At 38.8% G+C, this 21,130-nt stretch overlaps 1 protein-coding gene across 1 annotated transcript in view; it reads left to right on the top strand.

Moving 5' to 3' along the window:
• The first annotated feature begins 17,743 nt into the window (after window positions 1-17,743).
• The window catches only part of CCSER1 (coiled-coil serine rich protein 1), a 337,176-nt gene continuing 333,789 nt past the window's right edge, over window positions 17,744-21,130 (top strand). The window contains exon 1 of the mRNA XM_018072931.1: window positions 17,744-19,095. Within this exon, the coding sequence (XP_017928420.1) occupies window positions 17,781-19,095 (1,315 nt within the window). The 5' untranslated portion in view covers window positions 17,744-17,780. The remainder of the gene's footprint in view (window positions 19,096-21,130) is intronic.

Genomic DNA, 21,130 nt, shown 5'->3' with positions numbered 1-21,130 from the left:
TCTGTTGATGTGACATTGCTACCAGTGCACCCTTGGGGTACTGCTCAGTACCTATGGTCCTTCAACCTTCAGTAATCCCCTGACAGGAGGGTCCTCGAGAGACCAGGCAAGATAGACAGATGTTTCAATTCCTCTGTCTCCAAGGTAGCTGTACTGAAAGCCCACTGCATAGCTTGATGGCAATAGGATACATGGTGCACTGGTATCTACTACAACCTTGTACTCCTGTGCTTTTGATGTTCCAGGCCATCGGATCCCCACAGTCATGTAAACCCAGTTGTCCATCTACTCCTCCTGGCTGGAGGTAGGGCCCCTCTAATAGTGATCATAGCATCCTTCACTCACTCCTTATAGAAATGGATTAGAATTTCTTCCCATAGGATCAGGAGTAAAATCAACCTTTCCACTCTGCCTGGGAAACTGTCCACTGTAGACTGGAGCAGCAGCAACTTTTCTGGAAGAATCTCCATTTGTGATAGTTTTTCCCTGGAATTCATATATCTGTGTCTCCTAGGGTTGATGTAGGTTTTTCATCCCACATGCTCATGTCTTCATGGTCTCACAGGTAAAACCATAGGGTACCCTGTGGTTATAACTTCTGTATCCTCTCTCTTGAGCAAAAGTTGGACAGGTTTTCCTTCTCCACAGTGGAAAGTCTCAGTTGTTACAGTGATGCATTCCCACATTCCTTCTTGGATTTGTGATAGTACTTAAATTAGCTAGAAGTTGTCAAAGACATGATTATGGTACCTGTGACCTTGCCTGCAATGTCCTGTCCCCCACCCTGAGACTTGCTGGAGCTGTGAATGTATAGTCAAGCAGAGAAATGTCTCTTCCTCTTCCAAGTCTTTCCATATGTTTTTTTGTCTCTGGAGAATGTCTCTGTGTGGGTAGCAGTGGCGCAGGTGCCTTAGGTACATCTTCACCAAGTCAGGGTTTCCCTTCAGCCAGCAGATCAACTCATAGTTCTTGCAGGAACAATCACCCTGGCAGCATGTCCCTGGAGAAGCTGAGGGTGTCTGGCCCATCTCCTGGGAGGCACAGAGCAGGGAGCACAGTGGAAGGAGTAAGGGGGTGCCTCAAGGGCCTGAGACCTCTCTGTCTGGGCTTTGACACTCCTGGAGAAACCTGGGTCTGGCTGGGCTGTCCCAGGCAGCAGATCATGTGGAAAAGACCTCAGGCAGGCTCTGTCTTGTTCCTCTTGTTGGTCAGCCCATCCTTGTTTCCTCTACAGCGGCTGAGACCTACCTCTGCCTCCTGGGGTTGGGGAAAGGGCTGGGAAGGAGGCAGAGAAGCTTTGGCACCTGCCCAAGCTTTCTCCTCCACATGGGCTCTTAGTCCTTGCCCTACATGTGGTTGGCCCGAGTCCTGGCTCCCAGCCACCTGGCACCATCCCATCTGGCTGAACCCCATCACTCACCACTCTTGAGTGTCTCTTGGCTTGTCTGCAAAGGCAGCAGATGAGCCAAACCCCACTGAGCTGCTCAAACAGGCCACCTGCAAGGACCTCAGGGTTACAGCCAGCTGGGCAGAGGAGGACTGGCTCCCTGTGTCTTGCTGCTCCAGGTCCTGGGGAGGGATATCCTACATGAGTGTGGCAAAGGCACGATGGCTGAAAAGGCCAAGGCTGCCAGGGAAGAGAGTGGCCACACGGAGATCTGAGGCTGGACGTGGTGAGCTGTGGGGAGACAGAGCAGCAGGCTGAGAGGGGGTTTCTCAGACCCTGTTTCCTTGATGTGACCCTCCGTGCTTCCTCGGTGCCAGGCAAAGGCCTTGTCTGAGCCTTGCTTGTGCCCTGGGGGCCTCTGTGTGTTTCTTGGAGCACCCAGGTGTGGTTCTGCCCCTTTCGTGGTGCCCTAAGGTCCCCCCCTCCAAGTGCCTTCTGGTGTAACCCAGCCACCTCCCTATGCCTTTCAGCGCATCCTGGTGCAATATGTAGAGCCATATAACGAAAGTTTAATATGAAGAAGTAGTCAATAAAATATTTCCCATGATCATATATTTAAGTGTTGTAAAAGTGTCATGTGTGTTCATTTTACCAGACTTCTGTTGTGAAGGATAAGATAGAACATAAAAGCAGTCAACTAGGGTCTTGACATGAGAAAAGCCATGTCCTGCACTATTGCTCTAAGACAGAGATAAATCTAAGAGTGAAACTGAGGCCTGACCGTAGGGATCTGAGAGAATATATATATATATATATTTATTTTAGTGAGGTGAAGAATTGTGTGGCTTGTATTTATGGTGTGTACATAACAAAGGGAAAGTAACTGATGAAGATCAGGGCTGCTGTTAGCTGCTGTTAGACTATCCTGGAGCTACAACTATTTTTCATCTAGGTGTCTCTTCTGAAATGGTTTGTGATGGGATCCAAAAAACAGACTGAAAAGAAAACTCATCATTATATTTTACAGAATGGCCTTTGGCCCACAGCCAAAAACGTTGTAACCTTTGACATAATTATTAGTGCAGTAATGAGCTTAAGAGGTAACAGAGAGTGCAATCTCTGCCCTGCTTGACAGGAGTTTAGGACTAAAGCAGAGGTGTTAATTTTATTGATCTCATTAAGGGAAAAGTAATGCAGCAATAGTGTAATTTTCCACATGGGATGGAAATTAAAGGACTCCATCCACTTTTAATTTAGGTTAAAGACAGAAAGAGAGAGACAAAGATAAGATATGCAATCTTTCAAAAACATGAGTAAAATTTAAAATTTCATATGTGTAAAACAACTACAAAATTTTTTTTAATTGATTCGATAATTGGGCATTAAATAAGAAGCAACATAGACAACTAAAGGCTTAGAACTATATCTCAAGGGACACTTTTGGAATCCCTCAGGGACTGTGATCTGCATAGTAGATTTAGCTGGGAATGGCAAAAGACAACAAGGGGAAGAAACAGAGGAAATTGAGTGGTTTTTCCACTGCCTTGAGGTACTTGGTGAATGCAGATTGGTGTGAGCACAAGAGGTGCTCCCCAGAACCTTCTCTTCTCTAGGCTGAACAGTCCCGATTCTCAGTCTTTCTCTATCCAGTGTTCCATCCCAGTATCCCCAAGAAATCCTGATTTGAGTTATAAGCAATGAGAATGTTAGGATGAAAGAAGAGGTTGTGGTTAACTGAAAAAGTTGCAAAATACCTATAGTATCTCTAGAATCAAAGCAGGGGAGAAGGAAGACCAGTTTCTACTGACTTCCATCGAAGGTCTATATGATATGTAATCCCTGTTTCTAAAACTTAGAACCATAATAGGAAACTTTACACCATCACAAAATATCTGTAGTTTCTCTACCATTCTTTCAATTTCATCCTGTACCTTTGTCCAGTTCACATATCTGGTTTTTGTTTGAATTGTAAACTTGTTGAAGTATTGACCATATTTTTGATTAAATAAATAAGGTGACTGAGATGGGACCTACAGGCATTGATCTAATCAAAATAACACATGGTTTCTGAAATAAGAAGCTCTTTTTTTTTTTTTTTTTTTTTAATACTAGATACTTTTGTCACCAGTTGAAGAAGAAAAAACATCTTGAAGCTTCTTGTAGCAGTATTTTTATTTCTAAGAAAAGACTTCATTTCCATTCAGTGTTTTCCTTTACAAAGTTGCACTGTCTGGTTGCTGTCAGATGCTGGAAGATTATTGCCTCATTTCTTAGTCATCTCCTGCATGTGGTATGTGTGAGATTTGCCTTTGTGACATATGTTCTTGACAGAAGAAAATGAGGGAGATTTGCTGTTATCACCCTCTGTCATCACTGAACATAAAGACATTGAATGCTACACTCTGGGAAATTATCTCATGAAGCTGATGCAGCTTTTTGCTATGGTCTGTGTAAGCAGTAGTAAGATACAGTAGATTTTTATAGTAGCTAAAGTAGATTTTTAGAAGTCCTCATTGTCCGTCTGCATAAAATTGATTTTTCAAAATATCTTAGCAAGACTGACTAGTTAAGGCTGCTGTGGATTAGATGTTTTTGAACATCTCATCCCAGCCAGCGGATGGCACAGTGCTGTCACTAATTCAATTTCTTGGTAACACTTTTCGGGTTGTAGAACTTTCATACAGAATATATCCTGCTCTGCTGAAGAAGAGAGTTCCGTTTCTGGCTCTGAAGCTGGCAGTATGCTGTCCAGGAACAGAGCTCTCCTTCATTACTTCCAATTCGTTCCTCTCTGTGGAGGTTAACTCCTTCTCTCCACGTCCTTTTCTTAGCATTGTTTTTACAGCGTGCAAAGAGAGTCTGTGAGCAGGATGCTTGCTTCATTGTGGCATTTACAAGTGCAAAGTGACTGCTTGTCGTCTAACCCGTGCAGTTGACAGGGACTAACAGGAGCTACTAGGCTGTGTTAATATACTCACCATCCTGTTGAGACTTCTTAATAATGTGTGCTTGCTCCTGATTCATGCTGTCTGTATTTTGGGTGCCTGTGTATAGTCATCTATGTATATCCCCACAAGAATAGGTGTACCATGCCAGGGTTCAGAACACGCTTTAAATAAGGTTGCTTAATCTGACTACCACTGTTGGAATTCAGCGATGTTACTCTTGAATTTTAGTTGCAGTTTCCATCTTCTAACAGAACATTCCCCGTTTCTGTATTTAACAAATAGTAGAGTGTTTTGGTTAGATAATTTTGTCTTTTTTTTTTCTGAAGAAAAATAATCAAGGAACACTTTCCATTTCTGGAGAAATAAATTCATGAAAATACAAGGAGAGCAAATATGCAGAGAGATTCACTGTTGAGCAAGTATGCTCATTTTGTGTAGTAACAAGAGTTCTTATTCACAGAAGTTGGTAATAACAGTAGCTTAAATGTCCTTGTTCTGGCTCTTTACTTACTAGTTTGTTCCAGTTTGAAAGCTTCATTATGTAACAAACAAAAAGATCAAGGCATACGTGGAAATTAGAATATATGGAGATCAGTAAATGTTTTAGTATTCAGATGTAAATGGGCTGTGTTTTGGGAATACATTCGCATGTTGTGCTACAGTGTGGGAGGGCCTGGCTCAGCAGCTGTATTAAGCAGTTCTAAACAGAAGATGTTTTCCCTCCTAGTGTGCAGAATCTGAATCGTGTCACTGGCTTATTTTCATTTTTTGTGTTGATCATTAAGGGGCTTTTCCAGAGCTACATATATCAGTTCTGGGACACCTTTGACAATCACCTGGAATTTATGTTTGACACTAGCATGCTGTGTCTCTTGCTTTATGGAGTTATTCCAGCAGGCTTTTTGCAGCTGACAGCTTTTAGGTGCCTTTCAGCATTTCTTTGCAGCTCTGGGAATTGGGCAGACTCACAGAGAGGTTTGCGTTGAAAAGGACCTTTAAATATTACCTTGTTCCAACCCCCCTGCCATGGGCAGCAACACCTCCCGCTAGACCAGGTTGCTCAAAGCCCCATCCATCCTGACCTTGAACACTTCCAGGGATGGGGCATCCACAGCTTCTCTGGGCAACTTGTTCCAATATGTCACCATCCTCAGCATAAAAAATTCCTTCCTTATGTTTGATCTAAACCTACATGCTTTCCGTTTAAAGGTCTTGCTTCTTCCCCTGTCACTACAGGCCTTGGTGAAAAGTCTCTTTCTCTTTTAATTATAATCTCCTTTAAAGTATTAAAAGGTTGCAATAACGTCTCCCCAGAGCCTTCTCTTCTCTAGGCTGAATAACTCTGATTCTCAATCTTTCTCTGTCCAGTGTTCCATCCCAGTATCCCCACATCCTTCATAGGGCTGCCCTTAATCCATTCATGCACTCCCCAGTCTGTACTGGTATTGGAGATTGCCCCAACCCAGGTACAGGGCCTTGCACTTGAATTTGTTGAATGTCAGGAGTTTGCATGGGCTCACTTGTCAAGCCTGTCAAGGTCCCTCTGGGTGGCATCCCTCCCCTCTAGTGTATCCCACTCTTCTTGGTGTCGTCCACAAACTTGCTGAGGGTGCACTCAATCCCACTGTCTTGTGTTGTTGCTGAAGATACTCAATAACGTTGGTCCCATCCTTGAGGGATGTGACTTGTTACCGATATCCACTTGGACACTGAGCTATTAACTGTAATGAATCTTTTTTGGCTTCACTTTCAAGTGCAATAAAGCTTTCTAACTGACATTTTCCACGTTGAAGGAGATAGGTCTAAGCAGAAGAAGCTAAAATTATTGACTATGATAAAGCAAGCCCTTATAATGAGAAAGGCCAGTCTTTGTAATACATACTGCAGTAGGAATAATGCTTACTGGTGAGAGTGTGACTTTTATTATCTGATCACCTGAGGGCCACGGAAAAAGAATGGGCCTTGAATAACTGCTTTTGCAACAGCTTTGAGACTGTACAAGTGTGTCCACAACATGCTTTCTGACATTTGTAGGCAACTTTGAAAGTATGGAAACGCTAGTGCTATTTCATGTTGTAGAGCTTATGCGTGATGGAGTAAGTCGTGAATAGACACTACCATGAACTAAAACTTAAAGCCATCCAAAACTTCTAGCTGTGGGATTTTGGTTGCTCTGTTGTGAGTGCTGACATAGTAACTGAGATGAACCACCTTAATTTTCTGAGTTTTCCCTCCTGTTTATTGGTGTCTCCCCCATGCAACTTCAAACTCGCCAGTGCTACTAAGGCAGCCAAAATGTGCTTGTGTTAAATAAGCAGTGTGCAAAACTGGTCATCTCACTTATCTCAAAAGAGCATAACTAAATCAGCAAAACTTTAAATCTGTATAGAGTCAGAGGTCAGGGATATATAGATGTTGGCATCTCATAAGTATATATGCAGAAATGGAGTAATATGTGCCTGTAAATCAATTTTTTGATGTGAAATTATTATCCTTTAAATGATTACTGTGCAAACTGTTTACTTATTAAGGATGATGGAGGTAGTTGGGAAATACCCAGACTTGTTTTTTGACAGCTCTTTAATGCATTCAAAACTGTATTTAAAAAACTCAGGCAAGCATAGAGACCTGCTGTATTTAGCTGTCTTTTAATCGGAGTTTTGTGTTCACACACAAGTGTGTGAAATCTTCTCTTATGTCGCTGGTTTTTGGAACTGAGAACCATATGGTATCTTGGTTTTGCATTTCTTAGATCTTCTTAATTGTGCCTGCATAGCAATTAGGCTTGTGCATAAATTTGAGAAAATAATGTATTCATTTGTTCTTAGTGTATAAAATGTAAAACAATTCATTTCAGCTTTTACAATAACCCTAAAAAGCATTCAGAATAGGACAATTTGGGTTACAGTTACTGTATAGTTAATTTTACCTTTAAAGGTTTTCTTTACTTTTTTTTTTCTTTTATTATGAAATGACAAGAGACAGGGCATCCAAATCATCCAGTGAAGGGGGCTAAATTATGTCTCTGTGCACTGATCCAGCAAAGCACTCAGCACTGTGCTTATGTCCCATTGAAGTCAATGGGACCACTCATGTTTTGAAAGAAGTGTGTGCTTTTAAGTGTTTTACTGAATAGGGATGAGATTATTCTCCAAGTCAAGCATGTGCTTAAGTGCTTGGCAGAATTGAGTTAGTTAACATCTATGAATTACCACAAGAAAAACTGAACCTTGTAACATGCTTGCTCAGAAGGTCCTTTTTTTAAGTTCCAGGGGAGTTTGACCAGCTGTGAGAGAATGTCATGGAGTAAGTCAGTAAACTCTTCTGTGATATATCTTTCAATGGAATTAAAAAAAATAAATCAGGATGACTTTAGGACTCTTCCTCATTCGGATGTGGTTTTATCATCGACTTCTATTTTCCATCTTTGTCTCTTATTAACTCTTAAAATTTATTTTGCATTTCCACCTGCTTTTTCTTTAACTGTCTGTTCTACGCATTTATCTTTTTATAGGTTGAAAAGTGAGCTGATTTTCTTCCCCGAGTTTCTGATCAGAAGCTGATGGTTTCAAAGACCCTTACTCTTCCTCTTAACACCGGGCTATATATATAGTAGTTGGGGTAAATGGAAACTGTGATATACCATCTTTTTGTAAATTTGCTATGTTGAACTTGGGTTTGAATTCTAACATTAATGGAAGTTGGTGTTGTGTTGTGACTACTAGCTCTGAATTTCCAGATAATTGGGTTCCTAAACAAATTAAATTAGATGTTTATTTATTCTAGAATTCTTATGAACTTCCATGATGGTTTTTTTCTGTTTAGGCAGTTCAGAGTTTGCAAGCTGATTTAATTTACTTCTTTCTATGCTTGTTTTGTGGGCATCACTTTTATGCTTAGACCTTCTTAACCTTCAGTTTTCAAAATGAAATGCAGGTCTTTACTGTGTGTGGGCAAACTTGGTATATGAGGTTCTGGGCATTACTGCTATGGCACTTGATTTTCCTGATGTGTGCTATACTCATTGCCACAGAAATGTGAGCTATTGTGTTTTATTGCTTGATTAACAACTTGGAATTAGAATTTGAGTATATGAATATATTGAGTTGTCTTGAGTGCTCTTCTCTTTCATTGTTTTTACTAGAAAGAGACAGATGAAAATGAGTGTGATAAATCTAACCTAGAAATAATTATATTTTCAGTATAGCAAAAGGGGGCTTGCCTGAGTCTTTGCTAAGGTTCATGGAAGTCTTAGGTAGAATGTGATAAGTATCATAATTTATTTCTAAATGTAGTACACTTGATTCCTAAAAATGTATTCTTATAAGTAGTGTCCAGTGGAGTACATTAACATATAAAGAAACAAAAGTAGTTAGTTTGCAATTAAAACAACAAAAATACACAATATTGGGGATGGTAATTATGAATGTATTTAATATTCAGCCCCACAAGGCATGCATCTCATGTGTGGCAAAAACTGCAGGGAACAGTAATCATGTGGTTCCCTTTCATTAGAGTTTATTAAGCTGAGAGTAGCTTGCCTGGAATGTCTCAGTCAGTCTGAATCCTCAGTCTGAGGATTATCAGTTCATTTTACATCACCAGATTTCTTTCAAGGCATGAGTTGGGAATGAGTTGGGAATTGTTGTTCTTTTCTGTTGAGCTTAGAGGAATTTGGAAAAGTTACTGTTTTATTATTTTGTGCTAACACATTCAACAGCTGCAACAGTGATGTACTACAATTACCTTTTTATTAATCAAGAGACCAATCTGTAAATTAGACTCCCTGTGTTAGGCAGAGCTTTCACAATTTGCTTTCAAGAATAATATTAGCCACATTTGTTTGTTTTATTTTTAAAAAACTTTCACTTCTCTGGATCTCCTGAAAGAGTTCTTAGTGCCCAGCCTTTTTCACTGTGAGAATGTAAGGCGGACCATGGGTCTCTCTATCTCAGTACTCCCTTTCCAACAGCAGCTCTAAGGCACTTAGGGAGAAGTAGGAATGGAGCACAGGTGTTGTATGGATCTTCAGAATTGCATGATTAGTTTGTTAGGGTTTTATCAGTTTTCACTATAATCCATTAAGGGATTCTGTACTTAGTCAGGAAAAAAAAAAGACACAAAGAAAACCCTGCTTCCAGCCACTTAAATTGTGAGTCTGTACTAGGAGTGGTTGGATCATGCATGTCCAAGTATTGCTTCTGCAAGAGTTAAAGAAGAATTACAGATAGGGTAATTGAGGCTTATAAGGATGAAAGGCCAAATGGCTTAAATCAGCATGATTCACTTCATTGGAGCCTGTTGAATTTACAACCGATGAGGATTTGGTCCTTTTTAATGCCATTAAGGTCACTCATTGAACTGGTGACAGAGGTAATAAATGACTCCAGCCCTTGTTGGTTGCCATATACACAGCAGAAGCAGACAGCACTTGAGACTGAAAAGCAACCAGACTTGGAAATGTGCAGGAAGCTTTAGCATAAAAACTAAGTTGCTGATGACAGTGAAGTTGTGATTCAGGAAGACAAGAGGAATAGACACAGGAGAGCACTGAACAAAGACTCGCAGTTCTGCTGGGACTGTGTAGTGCTGAGAGAGTTACAAGATGGTTCCATAGGGTAAGCAAGAAGTGTGCAGATTTTAGTAGGAGCACATTAAAGTGGAGCTTGAATTGACTACTAACTGTGCAAATCAGATGGATTATGCTTTAGAGACCTTTATGATATCTTGTGAGTCATCAGAATATTTTTAGGAAATTTTGGCAGTTTTTTTGTAGGGGCTCTGATAGAGATGCTTTGAATACCTGTGGGAGTTGTATTGATGGTTTGCTTCACTCTGCTGACAAATTTTATGCAGTGAACAGTGCACGATGGATACAGAGCTAGGGCTATGTTATTCCAGGTATTTTCCTCATGAGAATACCAACTGTCTTGTGCAGCAGTGATCTGTTCCACTTGAATTCCAGAGCAAATGGCTGGCAAGGAGTTTTTCCCTCTCTTTATGTCCTGGGCTGAGGCAAATGCTAGGTCTGCTGTTTTTCAGCGTGCATGTGAGTTAGTACTCTAGTGGGCATCTTACACCTCTTTATCATGTATGAAAGAAGAAAAGATCTGATTCTTTCTAGGTTGCTTTTCCCTCTTGGTTAAAATAAAATACAACCAGAAGTCAAATCGCTGTCTATATATGAACATATCCTGTATTTATGATGAAATACTAGTATTTAGTGTGAAGTCCAAACAAAATCCTTAAAGTGTTACTAGAACATAGTTTTCTGTTGTCTCTAAACGTCATAAAAACACTACCATGTGCAACAAGAATGGGGGTGAGAGGAGAGAAGGATGTGAAGGGAGAGAAAGATGCTATTTGATCCTGTTGAATCCTTCCTAGTCCCTAGACTGCCATCTCCATGTCCACCAAAGATGTCTCAAAATTAGCCTATTTCTTTTTGTCCCATTATGGTATAATTTCCATGTGTACTCAGGGACCTGTGTAAGTCCACTTCACTTGTTAAAAGTGAATAATTCAGTGCATACAAGCACATTTGGGAATGGTAATCAGGGGAGTGGATGCCATTGACATTTGAATCACAAAGCAAGCATATACTCTTTGATATTTGCATTTCCAGGTTATTATTTATACTTGTAACTGTTTCTAATTAAACTATAAGTATTGTGAATACCAAATTTTTAAGAAATGCATTGTACACTTGTCCAGAATTCACATAAGTGACAGAGGTAAGAGATGTGGTTTCTCTTCTATTAAAAAATCAGCACAACACACCAAAACAAATGTGACTTCTGCTTCACTGTGGTGTGGTCCTTACCCCATTTCTGACCTCTCTTGTGTTTCATTGTTGAATGGGTGAAAGTTAATTGCTTATCTTCTTCACACAATCAACAACAGCAACACTAGAAGTAGGGTATGATTTAAATGGGAGTGAACTGTGATCTCTAGATTTCTAGGCATCAGTTTCTGTTGTTCTCTTTTAGTAAACCTGCAGTTCACCTGGTACAACAGGGATGAATTTAAATACCCAGTGATAATGAAGGAAAGACTGAGTTGTGTGTGACCTGTCTCATGTTAACATTTACCTTCCGGCTAATTTAAAGTCTAAAGAGGATATATAGATAACTTATCTCCAGCTGTCATCTTTGTATGTTTGTTACACCTCTAATTTAATCTCAGCAGTGGGAATAGCAGTTAAGGATATATGAAATCAGAGTCTTCAACTGGTACAAGACTAATCAAAATCAGAGATGGGATTTTAATATATATTTGTGGCTTCAGACTTTATTACAAATTTACTTGCTTGCTTCCTCTGTTGTTTTCTGAAAGCATAGAAGTGTTTGAAAATAAAGTTGGGCCTGGGCTGCAGAACACAGGAAACTAAAAAGAAATATCATGTCTTGACTTAGTATAGCTCAGTGTTTGGATTATTTTTTTTTTTCCAAATATATAAAAGCTGATGCCAAATATGAAAAAGCTATTTTGGACAATTGGTTTTCAGCACAGAGGGAGAAAGTGTAGAGTTGTATGTGTATGTGTGTATAGACATACATAACTTTTAAAAGTCTAGCTCCCTGTATTAGGTGTTCTTCTTTTTTATAAAGACTGTTAAGAAAAATTAAGCTACAAGCAAGTGGGGACGTGGTAGTAGCTTAGAAATTTCACACCGAGAATTGACTGCGACTGCTGTTCCACAAAATACATTCTTGAGCTCTGTATGATGCTGCAAGGGTTACGTGCACAAGGAAAGGAAAGAGAAGAGTGTTATTCTCAAAAGTAAATGGAGCTGTTATGTATTAGGAGGAGTTTCACTTGTTTAATTTGCAAAACCAGATTGCTTCACTGTCACAATCCCACCTTTCTTAGCTAGTGCCTTCTGTTGTTCAGGTATTTGGCTTTGCTAATATTTCAGTAATTAATGTTAATTCAGTTACATTGTCCTTGGTAACAGCTAAACTCCTGAGTATTTATATGCAGGTGCTTATTTGTTTGCTTTTGTTTTAAATGTAAACTGGTATTTTAATGGCTTTTTTAGATTCTTATGTTCTCCTCATGTACAGGATTGTGCACACATAGTGTCCTCTGGGAGCTGTGCAGATAAAACTCTGTCACAAACATGCTAAAGAGACAAATAATACTGGGATAAAATTAGAACTGTATTCAAGGTAGTAATGCTTCATGATTCGGGTGGCAGTCACAGGCTACGATATTCACTGTTGGGCTAAAGGACGACTCTTTATGAGTGCATCAGCTGCATTAGGACTTCTATTGACTCACCAGTTAAAAATATTTATTTTCAAGTGGTTTTGTGGGTATTTGTAGCATCCTGGGGTAAATTTAATTTCTGTGTGAGACTGGAGCCAGCTAGTCTACAGAGACTATGTGTGTGACGTGGTCCTTGCCTCCTGCTGTACGGTAGTGCTCACTTGGGGAATGGAGTATATTCGCAGATTTACATGTTAGTCTTGTGTCTGTTGCTTTATTATACAGTTCCTGATTCAAAGCAATAAAGAAAATGTGTCATCATCCTTAAACTATGAGTGCTGTCTAAAAATCATAACAGCTGTGGAGAGCAGAGGTAGGGAGCAGATGCATATTGATATTCTGCTGTGATTAAAGGTTGGGGCCCTTCAGCTATGACATGTCATCTCCCAGTTTAAACTCTGATAGCTAATTCAGTTTTGTTCCTTGTGTGAAAGATACTGTTTGATATTTCTAGGAGGTGCATCTTAAAGGAGAACATCTTTAGGAGAGTGTTGTTTAAAGAGTGTTGAAAAATACAGGTTGGTTTATTCGTAAAGAGAGTGTTTGCACTCACACATTGAAGTGTTGAATAAGCATATATTACCTCTTGTTATGTACTTGTAATTATGATAATGGTAAAATTCACAAATAGTTCCAATTCCTAAATTTTACCTCAAAGGCAATGAGAAATGTAGAAGGCACTGACTGTTGCTTTTTCGTAGTCGCAGTCATTGAAAAAGTAGATCCATAGCTCCATCTACTGGGGTTCAAAAACAGCAGCACGAGGAGTAGGTATATATTGAATGCACTGCACTCTGGCACATTTGTGAGAGTAACTGCTTGGCAGAAGCTGAAATAAAAAGTACTGGGTTTTATTTTTCAGCTGGTAGATTGGAGGAGTAACTTCCTCTGGAGATATTGGTGTAATATTTTGATAATTTTACTTATTTTAAATCTTGTGGATTTTCTCTACAGTTACATTCACTGTCTGAATGTTGAACAGTTTGTTTCTTTTGACAAGATACAGCAATATGCATAATGCAGAACTACCTGGGTAATTTTTACCCTGTACATTCGTGTTTTTCATAATCATGCAACTGCTGTAGGCAAGATAAAGGCTTAATATAGTATAGCTGGATGGTTCCTCCAGAGATCTCCTGTGGGGAAAGAATAAACCCCAAGTATAAAAAAACCTTGACCTCCTGGTTTTCTCTGGCAATTAAATACATAACTGTAAGGTATTTTTGAGATTAATTTGCATTTTCCAGCATTTTTGTGAGGACCAACATGAAAGAAAAGTATTTCTATTTGATTAGCTTTTAAAATTGCCAATAAGAGGGAAAATATTTTGTTCACACTTCATCATTTACATTATTTTTGAGCACAGGAGCTCAGCAACTGAGCTGTAGCCAAGCTCTTGGGGAAGTGCAGATTCTAAAATAACCCACTATTACTCTGGCTGCAGTTGTTTTCAAAGTACTTTACTCATTTTCCTTCATTATATTGAACCTCTGTCTTGTGTAATACCAGCTGCAAAAATGTGCATCAAAAATCCATTCCATAAAATGCAAAATTTGAATGTCTGTCTTCTGCAGCACTGAGTAAACAGTTTCAGGCAATAGCTGGATTTTAGAATTAGAAAGTATGACAAAGTAATGATTCTGTATTTGACCAAAATTCAAACCTCCATACAGAATACTGTGACTATTTTCTTGAGTGTTCTCATTATGTGATAATGATGCAAAATATATTTTGTCCTAAACAAGGAGCCTGATCTAATTGACAGTATTAGAATCATAGAATATACTAAGTTGGAAGGGACCCATCAGATCAAGATCACTAAGTCCAACTCCTGGCCCTGCATAGGACAGAAGCCTTCCTAGACTGTTACTTGTCCTTGATCCTTCGTGTTTACTTGGCTTCTTGTTAGTATTCTAAAGGCACAATAATTTACGTTACAGAGAGCTTTGTATTAGTTCCTCAATTGACTGTGTAGGATCAGAATTGTTGTCCAGTTTAAATTTGAAAGAGGTGTCTGGAGTGACAGACATAATACCATTACAGAGGTGACTTTCTCTGCTGTTTTCTGTTTCCTTTGTTTCAGATTTTAAGAATAATGCAGTAGGGACAAGGATGTTAGATAGAGAACATTAATGATTTTGCAGAGAAGATGTAACTGGAGTGAAGTTCACTCTGCAAGGGTTACTGCTATAAAGTTGTAAGCACAAATAATTGTGTTAAATGTGGAGACTGAAAGGAAACACTTCCTATTTTGCTCATATAAGCAAAATAAGACATATATGTTTATAACTCCTCTGCAGTAAGCAAAAGAAATTGATAAAAGATCATATTTCATTAGTGTCTTGGGGTACTAGTATCTTGAAATTCAGGTTATTTTTCCCTGTGTTGCAAGTAGAAGAGTTGTGACTTTAACTCAGTGCTCAACTTTGGCAGTTTAATGCTGCAAAATGTGTGTTTGTGTATATAAAATAAATGGTATATGAGAATAATATTAAAAATATTACTAATATATTCACAACATTCAAAGTATTCAAACCATATATATGCACATAAGCAGTCCTATATGTATGTATACATGGATGTATATGTTTTAAGAAATGTCCTTTGATAGCTACTGAAGAAGATAGAAGAAACAGTATCTTATAGTTAGTTCATATTTTATGGGTGAGAATTTCTGACAGTTTATTTGTGCTTTTCCTTCAAGAGACAAGAAAGGAATAATGACTGAATAAATGCCATTTTGTTATCTGCAGTTTGAGGCAGTATATTTGTTACCACCTGGAAAGCTAAGGTTGCGTTTATTCTCTGGTCAATAATTAGAAATAATCTCTGTTATTATTTAGGCACAGCCTTTGTATTTCCAGTGCAAGCTACAGTATGTGCTTTTTTTGCTCAGTTTTCTGCTTCTCTCTGCTCTCAATTTGGAAAATTTCATAATTATAAGCCAGGATGGCTTGTTCTTCAGTGAACTGACAATTAAGGTGTGGGCAAGAGAGAGAATGATGGCAGCAAATGTTTTGTCTGATGATAAAATGTCTATAGTGATCTAACATATTTTAAAAATAGTTTGCTCATCTGCTACTGTTGTAAAACTGCATTCTGAAGTCTTTTTTTTTTTTGACAGTTACGATCTGTGTTTACAGTAGAAGGGAGAACCCTCACAATCTCTTGTGTATGTGTGCTTATCCTTACATATCAGTATGCCTACAAGTAGATGTCCAGAAAAGCAAAGAAAACCCAAAACAATTAGGTCCTAAAGTGGTTAAAGAAGTAAGAGAAGTTTGTAGGTGGAGAAGGTTGCGTGTGGCTTTCAAAAGCCCCTTTTCAGTAGGCTGAATTGTGGACAGGTGAACAAGCTGGTATAACACCAGACCCTGTGTGAGTTCACAGGGCCCTGGCTTCTCTGTGCTGTCACTCTGCAGCTGCTCTTACACAGTGGTGTGAATTCCAACTTTCTTACTTGTCAGTGAAATAGAACGGCTTCTGTGCATTAGTTCATTTGGTGGATGTAAAGTTGTTCTGATAACTCTGTGGGGTTCTGTGTTGTCAGTTTTGCCCTGGTCAGACTGAATTCGAATTAGAGTTTCAATCACAGAACCTGGGTATTGTCTAGGTTGGGTTTTAGCTTGTCATCAGAGATCACCAATGACTTTTAGCAATTAGTGACTATTCCCAAGCTGTTTCTCTCATCTTAAAGTACAAAATTGCTTATTGATTCCTGGTGCTTGTGAATAGTGTGGCTGCTTGGCATTGTATGTTCAGCCATACTAGCATTTAAAAAAAAAATGTTAACAACACTATGTACAACCTGATATCTAGTCAGAAACAGTCTCTGAACTTACTCTTTACCTTGTCTTTCACTGATAAATATGTAGTTTTATTGCTGCTTAAATATTCTGTTCCCATTTTATATATATGTGTGTGTATATACACTACATAAATTTATATCTATATATTTAAGATCCTTGTTGTGACCACATAACACAAATTTCTCATCAGATGAATTACTTTGTTTTTGCATTTGACAGACAAACATTGTTTAGGTAAATGACTTGGATTTTATTTCTGTATGCTGAATACCAGCAGCTCATGAAGTTACGCTTGGGCATTATACCTACAGCCTCTCTTGTTCTTTTGATTATATAGTACATGTTTTTATTGCTCCCTCTGTGGTACTGTCTTTCGCAGTGATGGTTTATTATAATAAGAACAAAAAGGAGATAGAACTGGTATATATTTCATCATGATTAATGTTCTTCTAGTACATCTGTGGTGCTGATCAAAATAAGTCTTTATTACTTAAATATTTATAAAAATATTTAAGTGCCTGTGTATGAAACACTTTTCACTAATTTCAGAAAAACCCTGAAAAATTAGTCAATTATAAGCAAATATGCTGTGGGAGGATTTTAGAGGAGTGTTCAAAGGAAACATCAAAGTTCCAATATAGAAACATGATCCTGTATTTTGACAATAAATTCCCAGAACTTACAGTTTCTTAGGAAGAATTTTTGGTGGTACATATTTTGACTGGACTGCAATCCTATCATTTTCTCTGCTGCAAAGTGATACATGCAGCCTTTAGGAGAAGCACATGAGGCAATTAAAAATCCAACTGAAAGTTCAATGAAGATTGGAAAATTTAAATCCTCTTCTTTCATGCAAAAATCTGAGTATATAGAAACATAAAATAATGATTTGTTCTACTCAGATGATGAAAAATCAAATATTTTTTAAGAAAGCTTACAGTTTAGAAGACGACTTGTTCTAAAAACTTACAAAAACAAGGACATTTTGGGTGATGTGCTTGTATAACTTCTGGTGTTTAGATTTTATGCTATTACCCACTGTGATCTGTGTTGTACAATACCATATATAAAACTGTATCTTTTATCTGTGGAATGTTTTGAGCCACGTCTTTCCTCAGTTGCTGGGTTTTCAGTGCTGCTTATTGAACATCACTTTGAAATTCTAGAAGTCTTCAGTAATGCATATGCAGTAACTTGCAGCTATACACAAAATTGATGTTGACATCTCATTTATTTAGGCTGACGTAAGAGTCTGTTCAAGCGGGCTTTGAGGCTGAATTATTTATCTCCCCCCCTCCCTTTTTTTTTTCTCTAATTCCAGGTTAGTTTATTGGCCGTGAGGAACCACGGAGACTTTGTGCCCTGATGGGGGACTCAGGATCCAGACGATCGACTCTAGTATCTCGGTTGCCAATATTCAGGAGAAGTGTTAGCCGGAGACACGACTCCCTTCCTTCCTCACCTTCTTCTGCTAATGCTATCGGTGCCCACACCTCCTCTCCATCCAGCACAAACTCCAGCTCAGGGAGCACAGGAAAGCGCCGGAGTATTTTCCGCACTCCTTCCATTAGCTTCCATAACAAGAAAGGGAGTGAACAGAAGCAGGACTCAGCTAATCAAAATGTTAACATCTCTAATGGTGCCCAGTCCTCTCTCAGCGCTTTTCAAAAACTCAGCTTAGAGGAGCACATAAAAAGCAGAGGAAGACATTCAGTTGGCTTTGGCAGCTCACGTAGCAAGAAGATAACAAGGTCTTTAACAGACGATTTTGAAAAGGGAAAGGAGCCCTCAGCTAATAAAAATGTCTTCATAAATTGCATAAGCTCTGGGAAGAATGAGGGTGATGATTCGGGCTTTGCGGAGGAGCAGAGCCGATATTCAGTCAAACAGTCCACACGAAAACTTCTCACTAAATCTTTTTCATCACACTACAAATTTTCCAAACCAGTTCCAGAGAGTCAGTCAGTTTCCTCTGTGCAGCAGTCCAGGTGCTTGCTGGAAGTTAAATCCTATGTGGAAAGCGAACCTGTGATTGCCAAGTCCTCTCCTCCATGCTCAGCCGAGACAACAGAGTGCATGGGAAGCTCCTTGCAGTCCCCTCTGCTCTCAGCTGACCTCACAGCTGCCCAGACCCCCTCTGACTTTGTCGCCCTGACAGAGGATTCTGTTTCAGAGGTTGATGGTCTGCCCAGCAGTGGGCCTGGTGTGCTGCTCACAGAGGATTTTGGCCAGGATGTCTCTACCTCTCACGTCTTCTTTAATCCTGATGCTGCTCCTGCAAGGGAAACGGATTTTGTGGAAAGTACTGTCCATTCTGCTGATGTATCTCCTGCGAGTCACGCAAGCTCATGTACTGTCGGATCTAATACCTTATTCAAAACCTCAGCTGCTAATCAAGCAAAAGTACTGTTGCAAGCCAATGGACTGCATATTAATGATGCCAGGCACATAGAAAAAAATAATGTGGACAATGCACATTTAGAAACCTTTGCGTTACAGCGTAGTGAAGAACCAGTGATACTCTCTCCAAAGGCACGAGGGTTGACTGGGGACAGAGATGAAAGAACACCATCCAAGCACACGAGAGGCCCAATTCCTGTAACGGAGTCTAAGGGCATTCCATGTTCTGATCCTCAGTCCTTTAAAACACAGCAGGGTTATGAAACGAACAATCCTAAAGGTATGTCTTACGGTCTTCTTATTTTTGGGTTTGGTGGGGGTTTTTTTGGTCTTAGTTTTTCTGTTGGGATTGGTTGGTCATGAAGTGGTTTTGTACATTTGCAGGAGCTAGCTAGGAATTAAAAAAGTTACAAATTGTGTCCGCCTCCCAAAATTGTCAGAATTAAACAAAAAGTCTATGATTTTTTGAATTGATGCTGTACAGTTTGCAGACACCCATCACTGCTGTTCGTGGCTATGCTTTCTTGTGGTAGAAAAAAAATTAAGAGAGTATTGATTCTTGACTCTTGTTAAAGGCTGAAGCTGGGATTTTTTTTGAGGCATGCCTATTTTGGACTTCGTACAAATTATGAAATTTGGGATGGAAACATCACCAGAGAAATAAACCTTCTTGTAGTCTGGTTATGAAAAATGACATGGTTTACCTTATATTGATCTAGGTTTTGAAATTACCAGTCTTTCTTTCCCTGTTCAACTATGTTATGGAGTAGCTTAGAGTGAATATTTCTGTGGCAGAGTACAAGAGATCCTCTTTCTGCTTCCATCTCAAATAAGTGTCCAAATTGTCATTGTGTAATCTGTGAAACTGGGACAGTTAATTACTATCTAGATTTCACATTGTGTCTTTAGTTTATGAAAAGGAATTTGGAAATACTAACAAGATTAAGTGGAAAGACTGTGCCTAGAAATCCAAGTCAATAGAAATGCTGATAAGTAAGGCACAAGGCCCCTGAGTGAAGGACACCTGCAGAAAACATTTATCTCTGACAGTTGATGTTCTTAAACAAACTTAATGACTGGTGCTTTCTCGAATAATCCCGAGGCGGTATCTGGTGGGACAAAAATTTTAAGAGATAACAAGGTGGCGTATATAGTGTTTGTATTAGAAGATGAATGACTTTAAGTAAACTCACATGTATTCACACCCATCTTTTTGCTTGGATGTTTATCTAGGCATATAAGATTATAAGCAATCAAAAACAATTTTACTTTTTGAATTATTAGTCACTGCAAGGCATGGTTGGATATCTTGTACATAAATGGCAACATAAAGACAAATTAATCCACTAAACTAGCTTTCACCAGAAGGCAACTCTTTCCCTCAGAACCTTAGGCACTCTGGAGAAAAAATATTTCCATTTATGTATATTGCCAGTCCTGTTTGTCTTCCTTGCCACATTGTCTCATCTGTGAATGAGCTCATATTTTTGGTTCTGCCTTACTAGAGTGTACTGCAGAAGAGCAAGTGAGCAGCTTGGAGGGATGTTTAGAAATGCCCGGTGTGTTTCAGACTCATGCGCTGGCAATTGTATACTTAATCTGTATTTCTGGAACGCAGCTAACTGGAGTTGAGATTGTGATAGAGGGATTTTTGTAAATTGGATATGTGTTCACAGAAACACTAGAGCTAATACTGCACTATATAAAAGTTAATGATTAATTGTTATGGTTTTATAGTGCTGTTCAAAATACAATTTTTTTGTGTGTGGTGAAGAATGTATTTCAAATTAGAAACTGACCAAGCATACAAAAGGACCATTGAAAAAAAAGATATAAAATCCTGCCATATGAAATGAAGCAAATACAGGAAAAGCTTACATGGCATTCAATAAGATAAGTAGTTATATCTGTTGCAACAGACTGGTTTAAACATTTGGTTTTCTAAAACAGTATTTCAACCCAGATGTGAATACAAAATATTTCTCTGCTTTTTCTTTGTTAATAGGTATTTTCTTTTCTGTATCTGGTCTCATAGCTGATATCATTATAGATAGCATTGTGAACATGACATTAATGTATGAGCAGGTTTGAAGTGCCATGTATTTCTTAGTATACCTTTGTATATTTTTATGTGATCTGGATTTTTTTGAGAACCCTTGGAGAAAATATCTCTTCTCTTGCAGAATGCAGGAGAAGATAAGATTTTCTTTGTGACATTTATTATGCTATCATGCTTTTTATCTTTCCTCATCTCTAAATTTGCTCTAACACTTCAAAATGTATTTTTTCTCCTCCTTTCTTATTTTGTTATTGTT

The sequence above is a fragment of the Manacus vitellinus genome, unplaced genomic scaffold (genome assembly GCF_001715985.3).
Source record: "Manacus vitellinus isolate BGI_N305 unplaced genomic scaffold, ASM171598v3 scaffold_0_pilon, whole genome shotgun sequence".
NCBI lineage: Eukaryota > Metazoa > Chordata > Aves > Passeriformes > Pipridae > Manacus > Manacus vitellinus.
Note: the sequence above shows the minus strand (reverse complement) of the source record. Positions and strands in the feature narration are given on the sequence as shown.